General features: G+C 42.3%; 1 protein-coding gene across 1 annotated transcript in view; it reads left to right on the top strand.

Moving 5' to 3' along the window:
* LOC126428278 (protein AAR2 homolog) overlaps window positions 1–26,542 on the top strand; it is a 119,224-nt gene that overhangs the window by 66,717 nt on the left and 25,965 nt on the right. Inside the window, exons 3-4 of the mRNA XM_050090190.1 lie at window positions 5,280–5,399; window positions 23,655–23,893. Of these exons, the coding sequence (XP_049946147.1) occupies window positions 5,280–5,399; window positions 23,655–23,893 (359 nt within the window). The remainder of the gene's footprint in view (window positions 1–5,279; window positions 5,400–23,654; window positions 23,894–26,542) is intronic.

Raw genomic sequence — 26,542 nt, 5'->3', positions numbered from 1 at the left:
CCAGTCCATCCCGTGTAAGCACGGCCCATGCGTTTATACACTCACGACCGGCTTGCGCGGTGCCTCGTCGGCGTTCCAATTGCCGGTGTCCTCGGTTCACTGTAGCACAGTTTTCTGAAACTGAACAGGTCACACACTACGAGGTCTATCAGTTTCCCGTCGGTCTGTGCCGAGGGACCCTTTCTCGTGAAGACACCCGTCGAGTGTGTGATGTGTAAAGTGATTTGGTGACCTCCTCCTCGGGAATTGTTCTGGACACAGTTGCCTTGCTACTAGACTGTTGCATCGTGCCTCCACTTAATTGAGATAAGTGTCAGTTCGATTAAATTGCAATCGGCCGTTGACAACCTGTAAATGTCAGTAGAGATTTTGTAATTGTTTATAAGGGGATGTTGACACTGCTAACAGTAATGAAAGTTATACTTTCTAGCAGCAGGATGTAGACGTGTAGCAAATCGTATTCCAGTGCCAATGTGTTGCTTACGGTGGAGTCAAAACGTCTGTGAACGTTGGCCAGAGAGGAGTCAGGCGTGTGAAACAGTGTCTCATTACCAAAGTATTTGTTTTTGTCTTCTCTAATAACTCTACAAATTTGTATATGTAGCTTTTTACACCCTGTCGGTGTAAATAGTTTTGAAATCAGAATTTCATATTAGATAGACTATTAACGTAAAACATAAAATATTGTAGGATTCACTGCAGCCTCGGGAAAGCGGATGCAAAATCCGTGTGCGGTACTAAAAATGGACTTTCTCACGGTCAGTTTATATGTTTCTTTTTTCTTTCTTTCTGTTTTGTTTTCTTTTCTATTGTTTTTGCAAGCCAGAAATAAGAAATTAGGCATGTGGGCATCTAAATATAATGCACGTACATCTGTTTTTACTGTTTTACAAAAGCAGTAACACAGAGTTACCGTGGGACGGGAAGGCCGAGCTGGAACTATCGGGCGAGAGGATTGCCCACCTTACCATAATCGTAATACAGTTACCGTCCAGCATAGAGGGTAGTCGCGTCTGAAGTGTGGGGTAATTCATTTTTTTGATTGGGACGAGCGTGCGGCAGAGGGTGGGCAGCGCAGCTTCGCCGGAAAGCCCCAATCAGGAAAGCGACAGTGAATGGTACAGTAGGATGTATAATTTTTAAGCTTGGTGTGACATGAACAGACCTGTCCTAACAGAGAACAGAGGCAGCACAGGTCAGTATTTATCAGGGCTAACAATGTAAGAACTTGATTATGGCTGTAGCATGTGGATGTGTAGCTATTGTCACACGTGTATGTGCGGGTGTAGCAGTGAAAGGGTTAAAAACCACAGCCTGTGGTATCACAGTGCAGCAGTTGGCTGGTAACATAACACAGCATAATTCAGTGCTCCGTGCGACCGGTTCTGAGAATGGTGAAATTGGCAGAATCCCCCTCCATCACTTTGTGTCGGTACCCAGAATGTTGTCTTTGTTGTAGCGTATTAATCGTGTTCACTACTTCGTAGGACACTGGAGAACAAGTTTATAGAAATAAATTTGGCAGTGTTCAGGAGAATTTGACTAATAAAAAAGAATCCCTTTTGGAGTGGTCATTGCGACTCGTCGTCACAGAGACGGCCCGACCACGTGCCGCATTCGCACCCTCGCAGTCCTAGGCAATGTTATCACCTTTCTTCTCAGATCTGAGCCTACCTCTGAAGTATTAATGATCTGGGTTTTTATTGGCTGCTACGCTGTTGTTGTTGTGGTCTTCAGTCCTGAGACTGGTTTGATGCAGCTCTCCATGCTACTCTATCCTGTGCAAGCTTTTTCATCTCCCAGTACCTACTGCAACCTACATCCTTCTGATTCTGCTTAGTGTATTCATCTCTTGGTCTCCCTCTACGATTTTTACCCTGCACGCTGCCCTCCAATACTAAATTGGTGATCCCTTGATGCCTCAGAACATGTCCTACCAACCGATCCCTTCTTCTGGTCAAGTTGTGCCACAAACTTCTCTTCTCCCCAATCCTATTCAATACCTCCTCATTAGTTACGTGATCTACCCATCTAATCTTCAGCATTCTTCTGTAGCACCACATTTCGAAAGCTTCTATTCTCTTCTTGTCCAAACTATTTATCGTCCATGTTTCACTTCCATACATGGCTACACTCCATACGAATACTTTCAGAAATGACTTCCTGACACTTAAATCAATACTGGATGTTAACAAATTTCTCTTCTTCAGAAACGCTTTCCTTGCCATTGCCAGCCTACATTTTATATCCTCTACTTCGACCATCATCAGTTATTTTGCTCCCCAAATAGCAAAACTCCTTTACTACTTTAAGTGCCTCATTTCCTAATCTAATTCCCTCAGCATCACCCGATTTAATTAGACTACATTCCATTATCCTTGTTTTGCTTTTGTTGATGTTCATCTTATATCCTCCTTTCAAGACACTGTCCATTCCATTCAACTGCTCTTCCAAGTCCTTTGCTGTCTCTGACAGAATTACAATGTCATCGGCGAACCTCAAAGTTTTTATTTCTTCTCCATGAATTTTAATACCTACTCCTAATTTTTCTTTTGTTTCCTTTACTGCTTGCTCAATATACAGATTGAACAACATCGGGGGGAGGCTACAACCCTGTCTTACTCCCTTCCCAACCACTGCTTCCCTTTCATGTCCCTCGACTCCTATAACTGCCATCTGGTTTCTGTACAAATTGTAAATAGCCTTTCGCTCCCTGTATTTTACCCCTGCCACCTTTAGAATTTGAAAGAGAGTATTCCAGTCAACATTGTCAAAACCTTTCTCTAAGTATACAAATGCTAGAAACGTAGGTTTGCCTTTCCTTAATATTTCTTCTAAGATAAGTCGTAAGGTCAGTATTGCCTCACGTGTTCCAGTGTTTCTACAGAATCCAAACTGATCTTCCCCGAGGTTGGCTTCTACTAGTTTTTCCATTCGTCTGTAAAGAATTTGTGTTAGTATTTTGCAGCTGTGACTTATTAAGCTGATAGTTCGGTAATTTTCACATCTGTCAACACCTGCTTTCTTTGGGATTGGGATTATTATATTCTTCTTGAAGTCTGAGGGTATTTCGCCTGTTTCATACATCTTGCTCACCAGATGGTAGAGTTTTGTCAGGACTGGCTCTCCCACGGCCGTCAGTAGTTCCAATGGAATATTGTCTACTCCGGGGGCCTTGTTTCGACTCAGGTCTTTCAGTGCTCTGTCAAACTCTTCACGCAGTATCGTATCTCCCATTTCATCTTCATCTACATCCTCTTCCATTTCCATAATATTGTCCTCAAGTACATCGCCCTTGTATAGACCCTCTATATACTCCTTCCACCTTTCTGCTTTTCCTTCTTTGCTTAGAACTGGGTTTCCATCTGAGCTCTTGATATTCATACAAGTCGTTCTCTTATCTCCAAAGGTCTCTTTAATTTTCCTGTAGGCGGTATCTATCTTACCACTAGTGAGATAGGTCTCTACATCCTTACATTTGTCCTCTAGCCATCCCTGCTTAGCCATTTTGCACTTCCTGTCAATCTCATTTTTGAGACGTTTGTATTCCTTTTTGCCTGTTTCACTTAATGCATTTTTATATTTTCTCCTTTCATAAATTAAATTCAATATTTCTTCTGTTACCCAAGGATTTCTACTAGCCCTCGTCTTTTTACCTACTTGATCCTCTGCTGCCTTCACTACTTCATCCCTCAAAGCTACCCATTCTTCTTCTACTGTATTTATTTCCCCCATTCCTGTCAATTGCTCCCTTATGATCTCCCTGAATCTCTGTACAACCTCTGGTTCTTTTAGTTTATCCAGGTCCCATCTCCTTAAATTCCCACCTTTTTGCAGTTTCTTCAGTTTTAATCTACAGGTCATAACCAATAGATTGTGGTCAGAGTCCACATCTGCCCCTGGAAATGTCTTACAATTTAAAACCTGGTTCCTAAATCTCTGTCTTACCATTATATAATCTATCTGATACCTTTTAGTATCTCCAGGGTTCTTCCATGTATACAACCTTCTTTCATGATTCTTAAACCAAGTGTTAGTTATTATGTTGTGCTCTGTGCAAAATTCTACCAGGCGGCTTCCTCTTTCATTTCTTAGCCCCAATCCATATTCACCTACTATGTTTCCTTCTCTCCCTTTTCCTACACTCGAATTCCAGTCACCCATGACTATTAAATTTTCGTCTCCCTTCACTATCTGAATAATTTCTTTTATTTCATCATACATTTCTTCAATTTCTTCGTCACCTGCAGAGCTAGTTGGCATATAAACTTGTACTACTGTAGTAGGTGTGGGCTTTGTATCTATCTTGGCCACAATAATGCGTTCACTATGCTGTTTGTAGTAGCTTACCCGCATTCCTATTTTCCTATTCATTATTAAACCTACTCCTGCATTACCCCTATTTGATTTTGTGTTTATAACCCTGTAGTCACCTGACCAAAAGTCTTGTTCCTCCTGCCACCGAACTTCACTAATTCCCACTATATCTAACTTCAACCTACTCATTTCCCTTTTTAAATTTTCTAACCTACCTGCCCGATTAAGGGATCTGACATTCCACGCTCCGATCCGTAGAACGCCAGTTTTCTTTCTCCTGATAACGACATCCTCTTGAGTAGTCCCCACCCGGAGATCCGAATGGGGGACTATTTTACCTCCGGAATATTTTACCCAAGAGGACGCCATCATCATGTAATCATACAGTAAAGCTGCATGCCCTCGGGAAAAATTATGGCTGTAGTTTCCCCTTGCTTTCAGCCGTTCGCAGTACCAGCACAGCAAGGCCGTTTTGGTTATTGTTACAAGGCCAGATCAGTCAATCATCCAGACTGTTGCCCTTGCAACTACTGAAAAGGCTGCTGCCCCTCTTCAGGAACCACACGTTTGTCTGGCCTCTCAACAGATACCCCTCCGTTGTGGTTGCACCTGCGGTACGGCTATCTGTATCGCTGAGGCACGCAAGCCTCCCCACCAACGGCAAAGTCCATGGTTCATGGGGGGGGGCTGCTACGCTACTAAGTACTAACTGAAATTCGTTTTGGGTGCTACGCTACAATGTACTAACTGAAACCAGTTTTGCACTAATTCCCTGCTGTTGTTGCTTTTTATCCATTGTTACTTTGGCTAAAACATTGTATTGTTTTTAATTTTTTTTTTTTTTTTTTTCGATCACTACAGAGTAATAGGATTAGCCAAATGGTGTCTCATCTTGTGCCCTCCAACTTCTAATTACATTGCAGTTCTTGTAACTTTTCTTTTACTTTTTCTCCCTTTTTCAGATGTCGGAGATGAAGAAAAAGCGAGAGTGAGATCAAATCTATTGAACCTGGACAGGTTTCTAGGGCCGTACCCTTTTGAAATATGGAAGAAGTGGCAGTCAATGACGAATAAAATATCTGGTTAGTTATTTTATTTTTATGCTTTGTGATACTTTCACTTGTCTTAATAGTCGTACACGTGTCCACATTCACATTGTCATTACGTACATACAGACCTGTCTAATGATCAAAAGTATTGAGAATTACGTTCTTGAGAACAACAAGCCATACCCGTGAACCGTGAACTTTAATGAGAACACCATGTCTGCTAAGGAGTCCTGTACTTTCCAGTGATGCATCTGGTTGTTTTGTACTCACAATAAAGTTCTCATTTGTGGCGCGCGCGCGTTTGTGTATGTGTGTGTGTGTGTGTGTGTGTGTGTGTGTGTGTGTGTGTGTGTGTGTGTGTGTGTATGTGTGTGTTTTCTGCAGGACTTGTCATCATCTGCTGTGAGCCTGTCGAAAATAATTTAATCCAAATGAAGCAAAATACCTTCCTTTTCTCAAGTTAGCTTTTTGGATGATTTTTATCTTTTGGCATAAAATTTTGAAAAGGAGTTTTGTAAATTTATTGGTGTGACCATTACCGACAGCAAGTACATAAAAATCGTTTCATAAATTGAAACAACTTTTTCTTGCAGTAATCTATATTCGTTTGTGCTCCAGGCACACTTCGCCTTTTATGTTGAAGTACGGTTAGAAAATTTAATGTGAAATAATACAATTTTGTTTTTATAAGGGGTGATCAAAAAGTTTGTTTAGAGGCCATACAGTCCAGAATCAGTTTGCCAATCGGGTAGAATCATTTCGAGCGTTGTGGCAATTGTCCCATTGTCGCACTAGGTCGAAGGTGCCCGTTCGGTAAAACAGCCTGTCCCGCAGTACGAAGAAATCCCTAAGTGCCTGCTGCACATCGTTCTGGACAGGAGTCTTTGACCCTTCACGGTGTGATAATTGCACGGTAAGAGATCAGGACTATAGGATGTGTGCCCGAGTGTAGGCCTCTCGTCTGTAACGGATGGGGCCAGCCTCCCAGATCGACCAGCTTCTCGCGTCACAACTGGCACAGAACTTGGCACACCATTCCACAACACTGGATTTTGACAGACGTGCTGCCCCAGACACATTCTTCGTTCTCCAGCGGATTTCTACCAGTGGCTGTACTCCGGCAACTGAGAAAAAAATAACAGCAAATTTTTCCCGGTAGGACACATCCGGTAATAGTGACACCGTAATTCACGTTTCCCCATTTACCGGAAGACACGAATGCTACACTAATCCCTCGCTTATACGTTGTTGCCGGTGTACTCGCATCGGAGTCGTGCTTCGTCACGCGTACGCTGCACCGATGTCCTCAGGCGGACACTTTTTGATTGCCCCTTACACTAAATGACAATCCCACAACCCAGTACCAGTTGGAGTTTGCATATATAACGGCTTCCAGGGGCAACAAAAATTTAATTTTCAATATTTTGCATAATTATTCACCAAATTTAAACATTTGAAATGCTGTCATAATATTCTCATTAAGGGCTGTATAATCTTTCTGTTAAAGGCTTAAGACAGTAATACAAGTATTGCGGTTAGAAACAGTGTGTTTTTCTCGAGGCAGCACAAGTGATGTTGGGTAAATACCTGGATGTTATTAATCTGGCACTTTAGAATGAGAACATTAGTGATTGCCAACAAGCTTTATACGTCATTTGTAACCTGTACCAAACTTTTTCTTTTCGATGCCCCACCCGACCTCACTCCACCGAAATTATGAGAGAAAGTAAGATCGTCACTTATTCCATTTTCAGTGTTCACCCAGTAAAACTTCGGGATCAGAGATGACTTTTTATCTATTACTTCATTACTATTGACTAACAGTAATGACACAAATTGAGAAAAGGAGAAATACCAAAAATTGTGAAGAGTGTATGACTATCAGACCAATTACTTGTGCAGCACAAGTATTGCTGAGAGTGCTGAATAAAAGCGTACATGGCAAGTTGTATATCTGGATCAGGGAGGGACAGTTTGAATGTAGAAGTGGAGAAGGAACGAGAGACGCTATTGACCTTTTACGAATCGTAGAAGAAATACACGTGGAAAAAGGTAGAGATGTTTATGCTGTTTTTATTGACATGGAAAAAGCGTTCCACAGAGTTTAATGGAACAACCTGATGGATACGTTGAAGGAGGAAGAGTAAGCATTGTAAACGAAACGTCAGAAGGAAGAATCGTCGGAAGGGGTGTCGAGATGAGGTCGTCACCTCTCCCCTGTGTTGTTTGACTTGTACCCGGAAGAGATTACTGCAAAGGGCTGTGATGGGAATAGAGGAGTACATATTGATGGAAAGAGAATAGAACATATACGATTTGCCGATGACACGGTATTAATGACAGAAAATGAACAAATTACAAATGAAATGCTAAAAGATCTGAATGACAGTCGTGTGGAATACGGGATGTGAATTGATACAGCAAAAACAGAATGTACAGTGATTGACAAAGAAAGAAGACTGGCAAATATTAAGGTAGACCGAGTTGTTGTAGCCAAGTAAGAACATTTAAATATCTCGCTAGTACGACTGGCGAAGACTCGATGTCTTAGAGAGGTGAAAATTGGCATTGCTTAGTGAAGGAGGCATTCGATTGAAAGACTAACTTATTGTGTGGCACATTAGGTAAAGGTCTGAGGAAAAAGCTCGAAAGTGTTTTGTGTGGAGTATGGAACTCTATGCAACAGAGACGTGGAAACTCAGATGAGAGGATGAGAAAAGGCTAGAAGCATTTGAGATGTGGACGTGGAGAACGGAGAGGATAGGCTCGATGGAAAGAATGAGTAATGAAAGAGTGTTGGAGAGGGTTGGTCACTGGAGAACACTGTTGCAGGTTATAAGAAGAATGGCGTGGGACATCTGTTAGGACAGGAATGCTTACTAACGGATCTTTTGGAAGGTCTAATTTGTGAAAGGGAAATGAGAGGAATGAGGGGATACGAGATAACAGACGACATAAAGGGAAGCTGATACTATGCAGACCTGAAGAGGATGGGAGAAGACAGGAGAACATGAAAACCTCCTTTAGGCCAGAACACTAATGATGAATGACTACCGACTCTTATTTGAACACATTTTGCAGACCATTTATATCTTTAGCTTTACCAATAGAGTGCACATTACCCACACTGTATCCAAAAGGAGCACTAAGTGACTTCCAGTGACCTTCAAGCATAATTTCAAATCTGTTCTAAACTTTCTGTCACTCTCATAATTCATTCGTAAAGTAATCAGACGTTCGAAGCAGTTTTATATGAGGCAGTTACATTTTTTAAAGACTTCGAGGTTTGTATCCTGCAAACTATGAACGAAGGGCAACAGGCAGCTTCCGTATTCCTAGATTTCTGAAAAGCATTTGACACGGTATCCACTGCAGACTGTTAACAAAGGTACGAGCGTACAGAATAGAGTCCCAGATATGACTGTGGCTCAAAAACATCCTAAGTAACATAAACCAATATGTTGTTGTCGACGGCGAGTCTTCGTCACGTGAGGATATCGTTAAGAGTGCCCCAGGGAAGTGTGATATTCTGTATATACATAAATTTTGTATTTTTGGGGATCCACAGCCTCCAGATGTTTAATAAAATTAAACATGATGCGTAGTAGGCTGTAATGCAATTTTTATTAATTGTGGGATTAGCTAATTTCGAATACTTGTCTTTGTGAGGCAGCTGTAAAACTGACACGGAAAAGCACATCATCATCTGCATACAATGTCATGCGTAAATAACACTTTAAGCATCTCACATAAAGATAAGATATTAGTACACAAATTTCTTACAACCACACGGTAACTGACAGCAGCTGGTAATTCCTTGTCCCAGATTCGTATTCATCCAAAGACTTTGACTCTCAATAGCACATACCGTAGGCACGTCACATATCATAGGCACGTTACATATATTGCTGGTGTGGCAGAGTTAGTTGATGTCATGTATAAAAATGGTCAGCAACCAAAGAAGACATTAAGTGTATACAAATGGATGTAAAATATTATATATAGTACATGGCATACCACTGGGCAAACTACATTATTTTAAACATCATATTAACAAAAATATACATGAGGTATGTACAAAATTCCATAAATATTAGCAACAGAATACTCCATCAACTTCTGGTTGAAAGCTATTTCTAGACACACACTAGCCAGACCTGACTATTTGTACAGAAAGATAACCCACAGGTTTTTTTTTTTTTTTTAAAGCGACAACCAATGTGCAATGTGTGAAAAGATGGTAACAAATATCACATGCATTATAGAATGTATTAATCAGTGTTGAGAACATGAAGTACTTCATGACTTACAGCGTGTGATAATACAGGGTATACATAAAGTCCGGGAACACATTCAATTATTTATTGCACAGGAACTAAACATCGTACAGATGTCATACATATTGCATTTTGAAGAGAAACTCCGAAAGTTTTTTTTACAAAAATTTGATATGCAAACCACGAGTGACCCACCAGATGTCAATGCGGTAATCGAATTCTTGCCATACCCGTCCCAGCGTGGCATTGTCAACTGTGGCAATCACTTGTTGTATTCTCTCTGGGAGCTCTGCCTCAGCACGTGGTCGAGGTGGTACGTACCCCAGATCTCGAATGTGCCCCAAAGAAAAAAGTCGCACAGAGTGAGATCTGGTGATCGGGGAGGCCATTTCGTGAAACAGCTGTCCCCATCTGCAGCACAGCTAATCCATCAATGTGGCAGCTCCGCATTCAGGCACCCACGAACTTCACGATGAAAATGGGATGGAGCCACGTCCTGGTGAAAGGTGAATGCAGAGTCTGATTGCATTTGAGGCATCAGCCATTACTGCAACATGTCCGAGTAGGAAAATCCAGTGACAGAGCTCTCAGTGAAGAAGAATGGCTTGTATATTTTAGATGTGACAAGTCACAAAAAAAATTTACTTTTGGGGAATAATTCAATGCATTAGTGTGGATGCTTTGTACCCCAGATTCGACAATTATGCCTGTTCACTTTCCCATTAGTGTGGAAAGTGGCTTTGTCATAACAATTAAGCGATCACCAATGCCATCCCCATCCTCATTCAATTGTTGCAACTACGAACAAAACTCAAAACACTTGTTTTTGTCATCGTCATTGAGTTTCCGCACTTGCTCCAATTTCAATGGTTTTGTAGACTGCTTCTATTGCAATACTTTCCACATTGTCACTGGAGCCATTTCGAGTTCACGGGATACAGAACACACCGATTTCTTTGGAGTCCGTATGAATTTCTCTCGTACACACTCCACATTCACTTCACTTACACTGGGACGTGTGCTTCTCTTTGCTGGGGACAAGCAACCTGTTGTAACGAATTTGTTGTGCCAGTGGTAAATGGCCTTCCTTGGTGGTGGCGTGATGGCGGCTTCTTAACCATACTCAGTTCTAAACATCCGTTGAACAGCTGTAGCACACTTCTTTTTCTCGAACTCTAACACACAGAAAGCTCGCTCCGCACTTGGACTCGCAATGTTTGTGACTAATACTGACTATCGGCAAATTACCGAACTGTGCTGTGGTGGTATACGTGAAAAAATTTTCAGGGTTTCTCTTCAAAATGATATATGTATGATATCTGAACAATGTTTGGTTCTTATGCAATAAATAATTGAAAGTGTTCCTAAACTTTATGTACACCCTGTATTATAATGTAAATTACATCACAAAACCATGAGATCGTTTCAGGATAAAGAGAAATAATATGGGAAGCAACTGTAAATGAGGAGAAAAGCAGCCTCAAAACAAGAGGGGCTGTTTGGTCATATAAAGTAACCATAACACCAAAATATGAAATGTGTAAAAATCAGTAGCATACTCCTAAGGAAGAGCAGTTTGTTACTCAGCATTCACTACATCAAACATTATTGGATATGTAGGGTATCCAAAACAATGCTCCCACAGTCATGTACATGCCTCTAACATTGAGCAAAAATACAAGGTAACACATCAAATCCTTAGAGGAAAGATATGTGGTAACCAATTGCGGAGTTAAGATAGGAACAGGTATACATTATTGAATGAATGACTCATATCAAGTAAATAGATGAGCTAATACACACTACTTATTCAGAATAAAAAATGTGTCAACAAATGTAGGGAGTGGCAACAGACACACAGCGCTTACAACAAGTAGTTCAATAAAAATTCTTTGTATTGCAAAATGACGTCAGAGAATAATGGCAAAAATAAGAAATTGCCAGAACTAGAAAGATTATGAGACCACGTAAAAATGAGCGTAACTCTGAAATATGAACCGTAGTCCTAAACCAGAGCAGTTTGAGATCATACGTATTCAACATTACTACATCATACATTATTGGAGCCATAAAGATGCCAAAGCATTGTTCTCACTATCATATACATGACTCTAATTTTGAGCAACTACATGGAAACATGTCGCATACTTTGAGGAGAGATACATGGTAACCAATAGCAGAAGTAAGGAAGGAACAGGTATACATTATTGTATTTACATTGACTGACGGATGTGCTAAGACAAACTACTTATTGAGTATAAATACGGTGGTTCCTGAAGAGGGGCAGCAGCCTTTTCAGTAGTTGCAAGAGCAACAGTCTGGATGATTGACTGATCTGGCCTTGTAACAATAACCAAAACGGCCTTGCTGTGCTGGTACTGCAAACGGCTGAAAGCAAGGGGAAACTACGGCCGTAATTTTTCCCGAGGGCATGCAGCTTTACTGTATGATTACATGATGATGGCGTCCTCTTGGGTAAAATATTCCGGAGGTAAAATAGTCCCCCATTCGGATCTCCGGGCGGGGACTACTCAAGAGGATGTCGTTATCAGGAGAAAGAAAACTGGCGTTCTACGGATCGGAGCGTGGAATGTCAGATCCCTTAATCGGACAGGTAGGTTAGAAAATTTAAAAAGGGAAATGGATAGGTTAAAGTTAGATATAGTGGGAATTAGTGAAGTTCGGTGGCAGGAGGAACAAGACTTTTGGTCAGGTGACTACAGGGTTATAAACACAAAATCAAATAGGGGTAATGCAGGAGTAGGTTTAATAATGAATAGGAAAATAGGAATGCGGGTAAGCTACTACAAACAGCATAGTGAACGCATTATTGTGGCCAAGATAGATACAAAGCCCACACCTACTACAGTAGTACAAGTTTATATGCCAACTAGCTCTGCAGATGACGAAGAAATTGAAGAAATGTATGATGAAATAAAAGAAATTATTCAGATAGTGAAGGGAGACGAAAATTTAATAGTCATGGGTGACTGGAATTCGAGTGTAGGAAAAGGGAGAGAAGGAAACATAGTAGGTGAATATGGATTGGGGCTAAGAAATGAAAGAGGAAGCCGCCTGGTAGAATTTTGCACAGAGCACAACATAATAACTAACACTTGGTTTAAGAATCATGAAAGAAGGTTGTATACATGGAAGAACCCTGGAGATACTAAAAGGTATCAGATAGATTATATAATGGTAAGACAGAGATTTAGGAACCAGGTTTTAAATTGTAAGACATTTCCAGGGGCAGATGTGGACTCTGACCACAATCTATTGGTTATGACCTGTAGATTAAAACTGAAGAAACTGCAAAAAGGTGGGAATTTAAGGAGATGGGACCTGGATAAACTGAAAGAACCAGAGGTTGTACAGAGTTTCAGGGAGAGCATAAGGGAACAATTGAAAGGAATGGGGGAAAGAAATACAGTAGAAGAAGAATGGGTAGCTCTGAGGGATGAAGTAGTGAAGGCAGCAGATGATCAAGTAGGTAAAAAGAAGAGGGTTAGTAGAAATCCTTGGGTAACAGAAGAAATATTGAATTTAATTTATGAAAGGAGAAAATATAAAAATGCAGTAAATGAAGCAGGCAAAAAGGAATACAAACGTCTCAAAAATGAGATCGACAGGAAGTGCAAAATGGCTAAGCAGGGATGGCTAGAGGACAAATGTAAGGATGTAGAGGCTCATCTCACTAGGGGTAAGATAGATACTGCCTACAGGAAAATTAAAGAGACCTTTGGAGATAAGAGAACCATATGTATGAACATCAAGAGCTCAGATGGAAACCCAGTTCTAAGCAAAGAAGGGAAAGCAGAAAGGTGGAAGGAGTATATAGAGAGTCTATGCAAGGGCGATGCACTTGAGGACAATATTATGGAAATGGAAGAGGATGTAGATGAAGATGAAATGGGAGATACGATACTGCGTGAAGAGTTTGACAGAGCACTGAAGGACCTGAGTCGAAACAAGGCCCCCGGAGTAGACAACATTCCATTGGAACTACTGACGGCCTTGGGAGAGCCAGTCCTGACAAAACTCTACCATCTGGTGAGCAAGATGTATGAAACAGGTGAAATACCCTCAGACTTCAAGAAGAATATAATAATTCCAATCCCAAAGAAAGCAGGTGTTGACAGATGTGAAAATTACCGAACAATCAGTTTAATAAGCCACAGCTGCAAAGTACTAACACGAATTCTTTACAGACAAATGGAAAAACTAGTAGAAGCCAACCTCGGGGAAGATCAGTTTGGATTCTGTAGAAATACTGGAACACGTGAGGCAATACTGACCTTACGACTTATCTTAGAAGAAAGATTAAGGAAAGGCAAACCTACGTTTCTAGCATTTGTAGACTTAGAGAAAGCTTTTGACAATGTTGACTGGAATACTCTCTTTCAAATTCTAAAGGTGGCAGGGGTAAAATACAGGGAGGGAAAGGCTATTTACAACTTGTACAGAAACCAAATGGCAGTTATAAGAGTTGAGGGACATGAAAGGGAAGCAGTGGTTGGGAAGGGAGTAAGACAGGGTTGTAGCCTCCCCCCGATGTTATTCAATCTCTATATTGAGCAAGCAGTAAAGGAAACAAAAGAAAAATTTGGAGTAGGTATTAAAATCCATGGAGAAGAAATAAAAACTTTGAGGTTCGCCGATGACATTGTAATTCTGTCAGAGACACCAAAGGACTTGGAAGAGCAGTTGAACGGAATGGATGGTGTCTTGAAAGGAGGATATAAGATGAACATCAACAAAAGCAAAACGAGGATAATGGAATGTAGTCGAGTTAAGTCGGGTGATGCTGAGGATATTAGATTAGGAAATGAGACACTTAAAGTAGTAAAGGACTTTTGCTATTTGGGGAGCAAAATAACTGATGATGGACGAAGTAGAGAGGATATAAAATGTAGACTGGCAATGGCAAGGAAAGCGTTTCTGAAGAAGAGAAATTTGTTAACATCGAGTATAGATTTAAGTGTCAGGAAGTTATTTCTGAAAGTATTTGTATGGAGTGTAGCCATTTATGGAAGTGAAACATGGACGGTAAATAGTTTGGACAAGAAGAGAATAGAAGCTTTTGAAATGTGGTGCTACAGAAGAATGCTGAAGATTAGATGGGTAGATCACATAACTAATGAGGAAGTATTGAATAGGATTGGGGCGAAGAGAAGTTTGTGGCACAACTTGACCAGAAGAAGGGATCGGTTGGTAGGACATGTTCTGAGGCATCAAGGGATCACCAATTTAGTATTGGAGGGCAGCGTGGAGGGTAAAAATCATAGGGGGAGACCAAGAGATGAATACACTAAGCAGATTCAGAAGGATGTAGGTTGCAGTAGGTACTGGGAGATGAAGAAGCTTGCACAGGATAGAGTAGCATGGAGAGCTGCATCAAACCAGTCTCAGGACTGAAGACCACAACAACAACAACGGTGTCAATAGATATAAATGTAGGGTGGGGCAGCAAACAAACAAACAACAATTGCAATACGAATTGAAGGAGCATTTGCTGTGGTACACAGTGTAATAGAGATATTACAAGTATAATTTTGTCTCAATATAACGTACATTATAAGCTTATACAAATTAAAAAACCCTTTGGGAGCCATTCAATGTAAATCCAAATTGTCAAGGATAAGAGCCTTAAAAAATGAAATCAGTTACACAGCAAAAGGTCTGAGGTTGCATTAAAATGCAAAAGCAACATCCAAATACAATGCAACAGAGCCTAACAGAACACCCTTTTTTTTAAAATTCTGCTGGAAATTCCTGCTTTTCATGAATGCATGTTCTGGATGCTTACAAAAAAGCAGTATACATTTCCATTTTTTTGTAGATGTTCACCAGTCTGCTTTAACTATTAACATGTCAAACTTCTAGTGCAAGATTTATTACTGCTACTAATATCCCTATGTTGGCTCAGTCCAGTTCCAGAATTTCTTTCCATATCTGTCACAGTATTTTCCACAGTAATCACAACTGACTGTATAAATTCCAGATTGCTCCATTACTTAAGCCTTGTGGGTATTACAGAGTAGAGATCTGCCAAATTGATTCTGTGTGTGAAAACTTATCTATATCTTTGTATTTTGGAAAGTCTTAGCTATCTCACAAGAAATGTGCCCAAAGTATGGCAACGTAGCATACTTCACTTTTTCTTTAGGGCACTCCTTTGTTAGTGTAATACTATCCGCACTCTTTTCTACAGAGCTATTTTCTACTGTGCATAGCTGAAATCATTCTACTATCATAACCGTGTCCACAAGCTGTTTCCTTCAATGTGTCGAACTTTTTACTCACTTCCTTACTAAAGGCATGTTTATGTGAATCAGGATGATGTGAGTCACTATGAGTTGTAGTATTGGTTTCCGTCGGCTTACGGTGGATGCTGGGGTGCCTGCAAGACCGCTCCCTATCGCTAAGCCCTCAGGCTGCAAGTAAAGTGAACCACCAGATGTCAAATGGTTATAAGCCAGAATCAGGTGAAGTATGTTAGTTAGCTCGTGTATCTCTTGCAAACTGATTTTCTGATACTTCAGTAGATCGTTGCTAATTATCTCAGTGGTTTCTGCTATTTGTACATTGGTGTACAAGTTAACTATTTCAAAAGAAACAAACTTTCCCCCTACCGGTATCTCTATGTCTTCAATATGTTCAGCAACCTCAACAGAATTTTTTACTTTTTGTTTAGTCTCAACTGTTAAGTACTCTCTAATAATGGAATCTAATTTCTTGCATAACTTACAAGCTGGCCTGTCAACAGAATTTACGATCGGATGAAGAGCGATGTTATTCTGATGTAGCTTAGGTTGAACTCGTAAGTCTTGGAGCCGTAGGATTCATAACGATGCATTCTCTGCTGTCTTTACCAGAAAGTATGAAGGTGCATTGTTTAACTGCCCTTTCAACCAAAGCATTGAATCGATTAGTGGGATCACAACTGAGTTTTGCGATGTTATTGTTAGTAAAAAATTCCCCTACTTTAGTTTTATAATCCTCTTGCTTCAAAATAACCAAAGTATCCCCCTTATCTGCCTTAACTGCAATGGCCCTATTATCTTTTAACTTGTTGTTTATTCCCTGTACAATTCTAGCCTCAAAAGCATCAGAACGTCTGTCAGTATTGTCTCACATAATCTGCCTTTCAATACTTTTTGCTGCTTTACAAGCGATGCTGTTGTACTCGTACCCTGACACCTGAGCCGTATCTACTGCCACTTTGGTATTAGCAATTATATTTTTAATTTCGTTATTGCGTAGCTTTGGTTTAACATAGACCTTCAACCACCTTCCCAAAACTGTTATCACCTCAGTGGAGAACGTTATATTGGACAAGTTGAAAGGCCTGAGCTTCTCTCCAGTCTCAACCTCATTACTACTTGTCTCAACCAATTTATGTAACTTATTACTTTAGCTTTCTCCAATATTGTCACTTACATAATGTGCATAATTCTGAAACGCAACATAAATCCCATTGAACTGTAAGGGTGACAAAATCTTGCTCACTTTCATATGTGCTAAGTACAGACTACGTTTCAACGCAACTTTCTGTTTATATTTATCCTGTAGCTCATATCTGACCGAATTTTTTTTACGATAGAACGTCACGTGCATGCCTGCTGTTGATTTGCACTTTATTTTTACATTTACACACCTCTGTATCACCTCCTGCAGACAATTTTTACTAAACCGTATACATTCGTGTAGCTTCAGCATCTTTATCCAAATGTATTGGTATTTAATTACAGAAACCCATATTGTACTAGGCAAAGTCCTTAAAATTTTGCATTCGGGAGGACGACGGTTCAATCCCGTCTCCAGCCATCGTGATTTAGGTTTTCCGTGATTTCCATAAATCGTTTCAGGCAAATGCCGGGATGGTTCCTTTGAAAGGGCACTGCCGATTTCCTTCCCAATCCTTCCCTAACCCGAGCTGGCGCTCCGTCTCTAATGACCTCGTTGTTGACGGGACGTTAAACACTAACCACCACCACCACCACCACCACCACCACCACCACCACCACCACCTTAAAATTTTGTATTTGTGGGGATCCAGAGCCTCCAGATGTTTAATAAAATTAAACACAGTACGTAGTAGGCTGTCGTGCGATTTTTATTTAATCGTGCGATTAGCTAATTTTGACTGCTTGGCACAGTCGAGCACCTGTAAAACCAATGTGGGAAAGCACTACATTGTCTGCATACAACGCCATGTATAAATAACACTTTAAATATCTCACATTAAGATAAAATATTAGCGCACAAATTTCTTACAACCACATGGTAACTGACAACAGCTGGTAATATGTTGTCACAGATTCGTATTCATCCAAAACTTTAAGACTCTCGATTGCATGTACCATAGGCACGTCGTATATATTGTCGGAGTGTCAGACTTAGTTGATGTCGCGTACACAATCAGTCAGTGACCACAGCATACATTATGGACATAAAGTACTATATACAGTGCATAGCATATCCCTGGGCAAACTGCATTATTTTAAATGTCATATTAACAAAAATATACATGAGGTAAGTACAAAATTCCACAAATAATAGAAATAGAGTACTCCACAAACTGCTGGCATACCAGGTATAACAACTGCCTTATATCATAAGTCATCAGTGTCTGAAAGCTATTCCTAGACATAGAGAAGCCAGACCAGGCTATTTGTATGGAAAGATAACCCACAGAATTTTTTTAAAGTAACAACCAATATGCAGTGCATGAAAGAGTGTTAACCGAATGTCACCCGCATTATAAAATGTATCGAACGGTATGGTAACATCAAGTACTTTGTGACTTATAGTGTGTGATATCATCATAAAACAAAATACATTAAAAACTGTGTGATTGGTTCAATATAAAAAAATAATGTGGGGAAAAACTCAAAACAGGAAGGGATATGTGGCCACTTACAGTAACCATAACACAAAAATATAAAATGTGTAAAAATCAATATCATGCTCCTAAAGGAGGAGCAATTCGTTACTCAACATTCACTTGCATAAAACATTATTGGATATGTAGGGTTTCCAAAATGATGTTCTCACAATAATATCCATGCCTGTAGTATTGAGCAAGTACATGGTAACGCATCACATTCTTTGAGGAAAGATATATGGTAACCGATAGCAGAATTAAGACAGGAACAGGTATACATTATTGAATGACGCATGTCGAGTAAACAGCTGAGCTAATACACGCTACTTATTCAGAATAAGAAAAGTGTCAAGAATTGTAAAATGTAGGGATGGGCAGGAAATACCCAATACTTGCAACAAGTAGTGTGGGAGCCACCACTGGGTACACAATATAAGGTATTCTGTTGTCATTATATACATTCCACTATAAAATTGTAAAACACTTGCAAAAACATTTTATACTGTGTACCCAGAGGTGGCTCCCACACATATTGTTCAGTGATGTGTAGGAGATGACTTACACAAAATTTCTGGTTGGTGTGATGAGTGGTAGCTAGTGCTAAACATTGAAAACTGTAATTTAATGCACTTCAGAAGGAAAAACAGACCTGTATTGTTTGAGTACAGCATTATTAGTGTGGTGCTAGACAGTCACGTTCACTAAATATTTTTGTAGAAATTAAAAACAGCCCATCAGTTGCAGATTGGGAGGTGTATTTAAATTCCTTTACCACGGTTTCAATGTTTATAAAAAGTCTTCTTAGAAGGAGAATACGGGCAACCTATACGAGTTAATTTGCTTAGTGTGACCATATTTTCCTGCTGAAGACGATGTTTTTGAAACAGTGGTAAAGTTCGCAATTGATTAGATGTTTATTATTTGTACAAGATGATTTCGTGCTACAGGTGCTGCTCCAACCATGTACAAAACTTTAAAATTTATTAAATGTCTAGGTGCTACACAGTAAAGTGATACGAAATTGAATGAGCGTGTAAGCCATAAATAAATAAATAAATAAGGATTGTGAGAGTGAATAAAAATGCTCAAATCCATATTACTAGGAGGATTTTAGGAAAATGTGGCTTGGGTGTATACGAGACTGCACGTAGGACACTAGTACAACCCATTCTCGAGTAGGCCGAACGATTGAGTGTATGGGATCTGCGGCAGGTCGGATTAAACGGAGATATCGAAACAGTTCGGAGCCGGGCTGCTAGATTTGTTACCGGTAGGTTTCAACAACACACGAGGCGACTAAAAGGAGTCCCTCCCCCTCAAGGGGATAGTTTGCACCTGCGTCCGGAGACGGACGGTTCAATGACTTACATTTGTGGTCATTTTGGTTTTTCGCTTATTCTGGTTTCTTCCTTCCTTTGTTTGTTTCCTTTCTTTGTCCTTCTCCATTTCTCACTGTCTTCCTTACTTTTTACCTTGCCTTCTTCTCCTTGCCTTCTTGTCCACCCTATGGTCTCCGCCTCGGCGTGTGAGACTGTCTGTCCTTTCTCTCCCTCTCCCCCTTTTTTTTCCTATTCTTCTTTCCTCCCTGTGCATGCCTGAAGGCCGACCCACGCATTCGCACTCGTAGATGGTGACGGGGTAACGTTATAATTCCCCGCCCTGGGTAGACAAGTAAGGCACGCACGTACCCCCTGGTAAAGGCCAGGCCCAGGGAGGGGTGATTGCCTGAGCTGACACCTTCCGACCGTGCCGATTGGTCCCTCGGTCTGTTTCTCGGGAGGTATGACCTGAGGTGTAAACATTCACCTAAGGCGGGAGTGTCCTCTGAGAGGGTCCCCACAAGGAAGGAGTGCACCATCAGAGATGCTGGCAATCATGGGGGATTCATCCGCAATGGATTTCTCTTCTTCTCTCTCAACTTCTGCCTAAAAATGGAAACTTGACCAGCCACCAGTGACAAAAGTACTACCGCCTGCCCCAAAGTTCCTCGTAGTTTCTAGATCTGAAGACGGACAGGATTTTTCATCTGTCAACCCTTTCATTATTCAGAAGGGCATAGATGCCATTGCCGGACCTGTCAAGTCTTGTACCAGGATGCGTAACGGTACCTTGTTGTTGGAAACTGAGAGCACCTTTCAGGCACAAAAACTGCTTCGGCCCACACTCCTGTACACGTTCCCTGTCCGGGTGGAGGCTCACTGCACTTTGAATTCGTCACGTGGTGTGGTATATACCAAATCACTCGACGGATTGACTGACGAGGAGATTCAGTCTTTCCTCGCTGAGCAGGGCGTGATGGCTGTCCATAGGGTCACGAAAAAGGTCTGCAATGACCTTGTACTGACCCGGACACTTTTCTTGACCTTTGATAGTGTTCAGCTGCCGTCACGCATCAAAGTGGGCTACGAGGTTATTTCTGTTCTCCCCTATGTCCCAACACCTACGCGCTGCTACCAGTGTCAGCATTTTAATCACACCCGCCAGTCTTGTTCCAATGTGGCTAAATGCGTCACTTGTGGCAGGGACGCCCATGAGGGTGACTGTCCACCTCCGTCTCCTCGTTGTGTGAACTGTCAGGGTGACCATGTAGCGTCCTCCCGCGACTGTCCCATCTACAAGGATGAATGCTGTATACAGGAAATTCGGGTCAAAGAGAAAGTGTCCACCTCGGCTGTTCGCAAGCTATTTGCTAGTAGGAAGCCCACGCTGCTCCCAGCGGGGAAATACAGTACCGTCCTCGCCTCTCCTCGGCCTACCAGGGAGGTGACGACGTAGACGTGCGATCTGACCTTTAGTGCTACGGTCGTCCGTTCGGCCAGTGCTAAGATCGCCCGGTCGACGTCTCCTCTTCCTCCCGTCACCCCTCCAACACGAGCACCTTCATCAGCCTCTGCCAAAACTAAGACTCAGAAGTCAGATACACGGGCCTTCAAGAAGGAACCGTCCCGTGAAGACTTCCTACGTACCCCGAACTCCTAACCATCGACCAGTACTTCGACTAAATGACCTTCCAAGAAGGAGAACTTTGCTGCTACGCTTGCACTGTCCACTCGTAGTATCTCTCCAGGAAACGAAGCTCCGGCCATGCGATCGTATTGACTTGGCACACTATACCTCTGTGGCAGGTATTCCGGCTCATGGAGGGGTTATGTTGCTGGTCCAGGATGATATCTACTACAATTCCTTCACATTGCACACCGATCTGCAGGCGGTTGCCATCTGAATTACTCTCCCCACTTTCACATTTTCCATTTGTACTGTTTACGCTCCATCGTCGTCTGCCGTTACCAGGGCAGACATGATGCAAATTATTGCTCAGCTACCTGCACTGTGTTTGTTGACTGGAGACTTCAATGCCCATCATCCCCTTTGGGGCTCTCCAGCATCCTGCCCGAGGGGCTCCCTGTTAGCAGACCTTTCCAACCACCTCAATCTTGTCTGCCTCAATACTGGCGCCCCTATTTTTCTTTCGGACACAACTCACGCCTATTCCCATTTAGACCTCTCTATATGTACTACCCAACTTGCACGCCAGTTTGAGTGGTATGCTCTTTCTGATACGTATTCGAGCGACCACTTCCCTTGTGTTATCCATTTCCTGCATCATACCCCCTCTCCGTGCTCAACTAGTTGGAACATCTCCAATGCAGAGTGGGGCTCTTCTCTTCCGGGGCGACCTTTCAGGATCAAACCTTCGCAAGCTGCGATAGTCAGGTTGCACACCTCACGGAAGTCATTCTCACTGCTGCCGAATATTCCATCCCTCACCCTACTTCTTCTCCACGTCGCGTACCGGTCCCCTGGTGGACCGCAGCATGTAGAGACGCTTTACGTGCCCGTTGAGGTGCTTTACGCACCTTTAAACGCCACCCTACGGTGGCGAATTGTATCAGTTATAAACGATTACGTGCGCAGTGTCGTCATGTTATTAAAGAAAGCAAGAAAGCGAGCTGGGCTGCTTTCACAAGCACCTTCAACAGTTTTACTCCTCCTTCTGTTGTCTGGGGTAGCCTGCGCCGGCTATCTGGCACTAAGGTCCACTCACCAGTTTCTGCCTTGACGGCCACGAATGATGTCCTTGTGGCCCCTGAGGATGTCTCCGATGCCTTCGGCCGCTTTTTCGCAGAGGTTTCGAGCTCTGCTCATTATCACCTCGCCTTCCTCCCCCGAAAACAGGCAGAGGAGGCTAGGCCACCTAACTTCCGCTCCTCGAATCGTGAAAGTTATAATGCCCCATTCACCGTGCGTGAACTCGAAAGTGCACTTGCCCAGTCACAGTCCTCCTCTCCGGGGCCTGATTCTATTCGTGTTCGGATGCTGAAGAACCTTTCTCCTGTGGGTAAAGGTTTTCTTCTTCATACTTATAATCGCATCTGGATTGAGGGTCATGTCCCACATGCTGGCGCGAATCTTTTGTTCCGATTCCTAAGCCGGGGAAGGACAAGCACTTGCCTTCCAGTTATCGACCCATTTCCCCTACCAGCTGTGTCTGTAAAGTGATGGAACGAATGGTTAACTCTCGTTTGGTTTGTCCACTCGAATCTCGACGGCTACTTACCGATGTACAATGTGGATTCCGTAGGTGCCGCTCTGCTGTTGACCATCTGGTTACCGTGTCGACCTTCATTATGAATAACTTCTTGCAGAAGCGCCAGACAGTGGCTGTGTTCTTTGATTTGGAGAAGGCTTACGACACCTGTTGGAGGGCGGGCATTCTGCGCGCCATGCGTACATGTGGCCTTTGCGATCGTCTCCCTCATTTTATTCGTGCCTTTTTAATGGATCGACAGTTCAGGGTATGTGTGTGTTCTGTCCTCTCCGATGCCTTTCGCCAGGAGAATGGGGTGCCAGAGGGCTCGATTTTGAGCGTTGCTCTCTTCGCCATAGCGATCAATGCAATAATGGATTGCCTCCCAGCTGATATATCAGACTCCCTTTTCGTGGACGATTTTACCATCTACTGCAGCACGCCGTGCACCGTACGGTGGCCTGCAGAGTATATATGTAGTTCTGCAGAGTATATATGTAGTTGCAGAAGTACATATAGGTTCGGCCGACCCCTAAAAGTTATGCCCATCCGAATCGTAAGTGTGCGCCTACTGACAGCTTTCTCTCCCCCGACAGCAAGGCTGGCAGAGAGGCTGATGCCAGAGTGCGGGCAAGTGCGGTCCGCCCCGGAGATGGCGCCCACGCCGTCCGACGGAGACGGAGCGGAGGAGGGTCGGCGGGGAAGGCGGAGCGGCGCGACGGCAGAGGAGCGGGAGGAGCGGCTGCTGCCCGCGCTGCGGCCGCTGCCCGGCACCGCGCCGCGCCTCACCCCGCTCCCGCTGCAGGGCTGGCCGCGGGGCGCCACGCCTGCCGAGGTGACTCCGCCATTGTTTTGTCTGTTGCTTAGCTGTATTCTGTATGACCCTCGTCCGACTTCCGTATTGATTTCCTTTTCTAGAAAGTGATACAGTCGATTGTAGCTCTGTAGAACATCACATTTTCTGTTCCAGGAGCTTTCCCGTACTCGGAATGCGATTTGTGCATTTATTTGCCAGCTAATACAAATCTGTGTTATGTACTATCACACACTGCCATTATCGTGGACTGACGAGACGTGTACTGGTAATATGTTAGTGTCAGGAGTGCACTGGGGAAGCGTAATAGGACCACTCTTGTTCTCTATATACATAAATACTCTGACAGAACCAGTGTGCGACTGTTGCTTACGGTGTCGGAGTCTGCAGAAAAATGTTCTCTTTGAATAGCTGTAGGACGATAAAAGACGACTCGGACAGAATTTCTATTTTGTGTAACGAATAGCAGTTTATTCTAAATGTACAATCGTCTAACCTAATGCAGACGAGTAGGAGAAACAGTCGTGTAATATTCGATTAAAGTATTAGCTGTGTGCTGCCGGACACAGTCGAGTCAATTAAATATGTAGGTATAATGTTATAGAATGACACAAAATGGAACGAGTGGGAAAGGTCAGTAGCGGTGAATGTGAAAGGTCCGTTACGATTTATTTTTGGAATTCTAGGTATGTGTAGCTCACGTATAAAGGAGACCACTTATAGAACAGTTCTGTGACCTGTTATCGGGTATCGGTGACGTGCTCCGAATCGTCGCGAGGTCATATTAAAAGAAGCAGTTGCGAGGCAGCCCCTAGATTTTTAAATCGTAGGTTCCGTCAACGTGCGAGCATTATCGAAATGTCCCGTAGACTCGAATGGGCATTCGTCGAGGGAAGATAATGTTCTTTTCACGAAATGCTATTGTGGAAGGCTGCAGTGAGAGTCTGCTGCTTCCGCTGACTTACATCTTCCGTAAGGACCGCAGTGACGAAATAAGAGAAATTAGGGTTCGCACTGAGGCTTAAAGACTGTTGTTTTTCCCTCGTTCTGTTTGTAGGTGGAACGGGAAATGGAATGACTAGTAGTGGTACAAAGTATCGTCCACCGCACACCGTATGGGAGATTTCAGAGGGCGCACCAACAGTAGAAAGTTTTTTTGTTACCAACCACTCTCACTAAATGCAAATATTGGCCTAGCATCTTGGAGACCATACATATGTCTAACCCTCACCCTCCTTATTTCAATCTAAGCACTGCTCCCCACCTCCCATTCCTTCCCTTTCTGTCATCCCCACCCTTTAGAATTGTGGATTTTATTCTCCAATGTCTTTCAGAATGATTTATCATTGTGTCCCTTCTCTTTGTTAGTGTTTTCCACACATTTATTTCTTTGGTGATTCTGTGGAGAACCGTGTCATTTCTTATTTGTTCTACTTTGTTTTCAAACTCCTTTTATTGCACCACACCTTAGACAGCTCGATTCTGTTCTTTTCCTGTTTCTGCCTAGCCCACGATTCACTTCTGTAACATCTAAATTTTATAATTGAAAAATTCTGATATTTCAGTAGTGTTTTCTAAGTGTTGGCCTTTTTACTAATTTGCTCCGTTAAATTTCGATGGAATAAGAGTGAGTACATTAAGTGGTATTGTGTTACTTTGCTGTTAACACAGCGTAAGATTAATTTTCTGCGATTCCCGGTCTCACGTTCACTCGGTGCTCGTCCGTCGGCGTTCCTTATCGTGTCGGGACGTGTGCGACACAACGAACAAATGGAGAATGTTCTGCTCCCGTTTAGTAGCAGTAGACTTCTTTAAGCGAAGTATACCTTCGTTACCTGTGCTAGTCTGCTTCTTTGTCCCTCGTGCATTTTTTGCTTCCAGCATAAAGCAGCTACATCTCTTCATTTGCTCATCTGCTACGCAGTCCCCAATTTTGATGTACACTTCACTATTGATCTTATTTTTGCAACAGCAAATACTTTTGTCCGACTGTGCGAGGTGGCTGAGGCACTGGACTCGTTTTTGGGGAGAATCCCTGTTCTTTCGTCTGTATTTAGATTTTCTGTCATTTTTCTAAAGCACTAAATACATTTGCCGACAGGATGTCGAACGCTGAGCTTCCTTCCTTGTATTTCGGTGGTTTCATCCTTCACTCTCGGTGGATATTCTTTTACTCTGTTGACTATTCATCCTGTTTCGCAGGTTTTGTAATTCTTCCTCACTTTAAAAATGGATAACAGTATTAACAGTGGATCTTTATTGTCAATTAGTTTTCCCCGTGAATTTTAATCTCACGCATTCCTTCTTTGATATACTGGTTGAGCAGGAGAGGAAAAGACTGCATCCCTGCCTCATGCCCTTTGTAATTGGAGTGCTTTTGTGTTTGTCTTCCATTCTTATATTGCCTCCATGTTCTTGTACTGTTACCCCTATTTTCCGAGAGAGAGAGAGAGAGAGAGAGAGAGAGAGAGAGAGAGAGAGAGAGAGTGATCCTGTACCACTTTAAATTGTCAAATACTTTTTGTAGGCAAACTGGTCATATGGAAGTTTCTTCATTTTCTTTGTGTTCATTATCAAGTGTCGGGAGTGCCTCTGTGGTGCCTTTGCTTTTCTTATCCGACAGACCCTCAGTTTTGCTTTCCATTGTCCCCCCCCCCCCCCCCCCCCCCC

Source organism: Schistocerca serialis, chromosome 12 (assembly GCF_023864345.2).
Source record: "Schistocerca serialis cubense isolate TAMUIC-IGC-003099 chromosome 12, iqSchSeri2.2, whole genome shotgun sequence".
Lineage (NCBI taxonomy): Eukaryota > Metazoa > Arthropoda > Insecta > Orthoptera > Acrididae > Schistocerca > Schistocerca serialis.
This window is presented reverse-complemented; position numbering and strand designations above follow the sequence as displayed.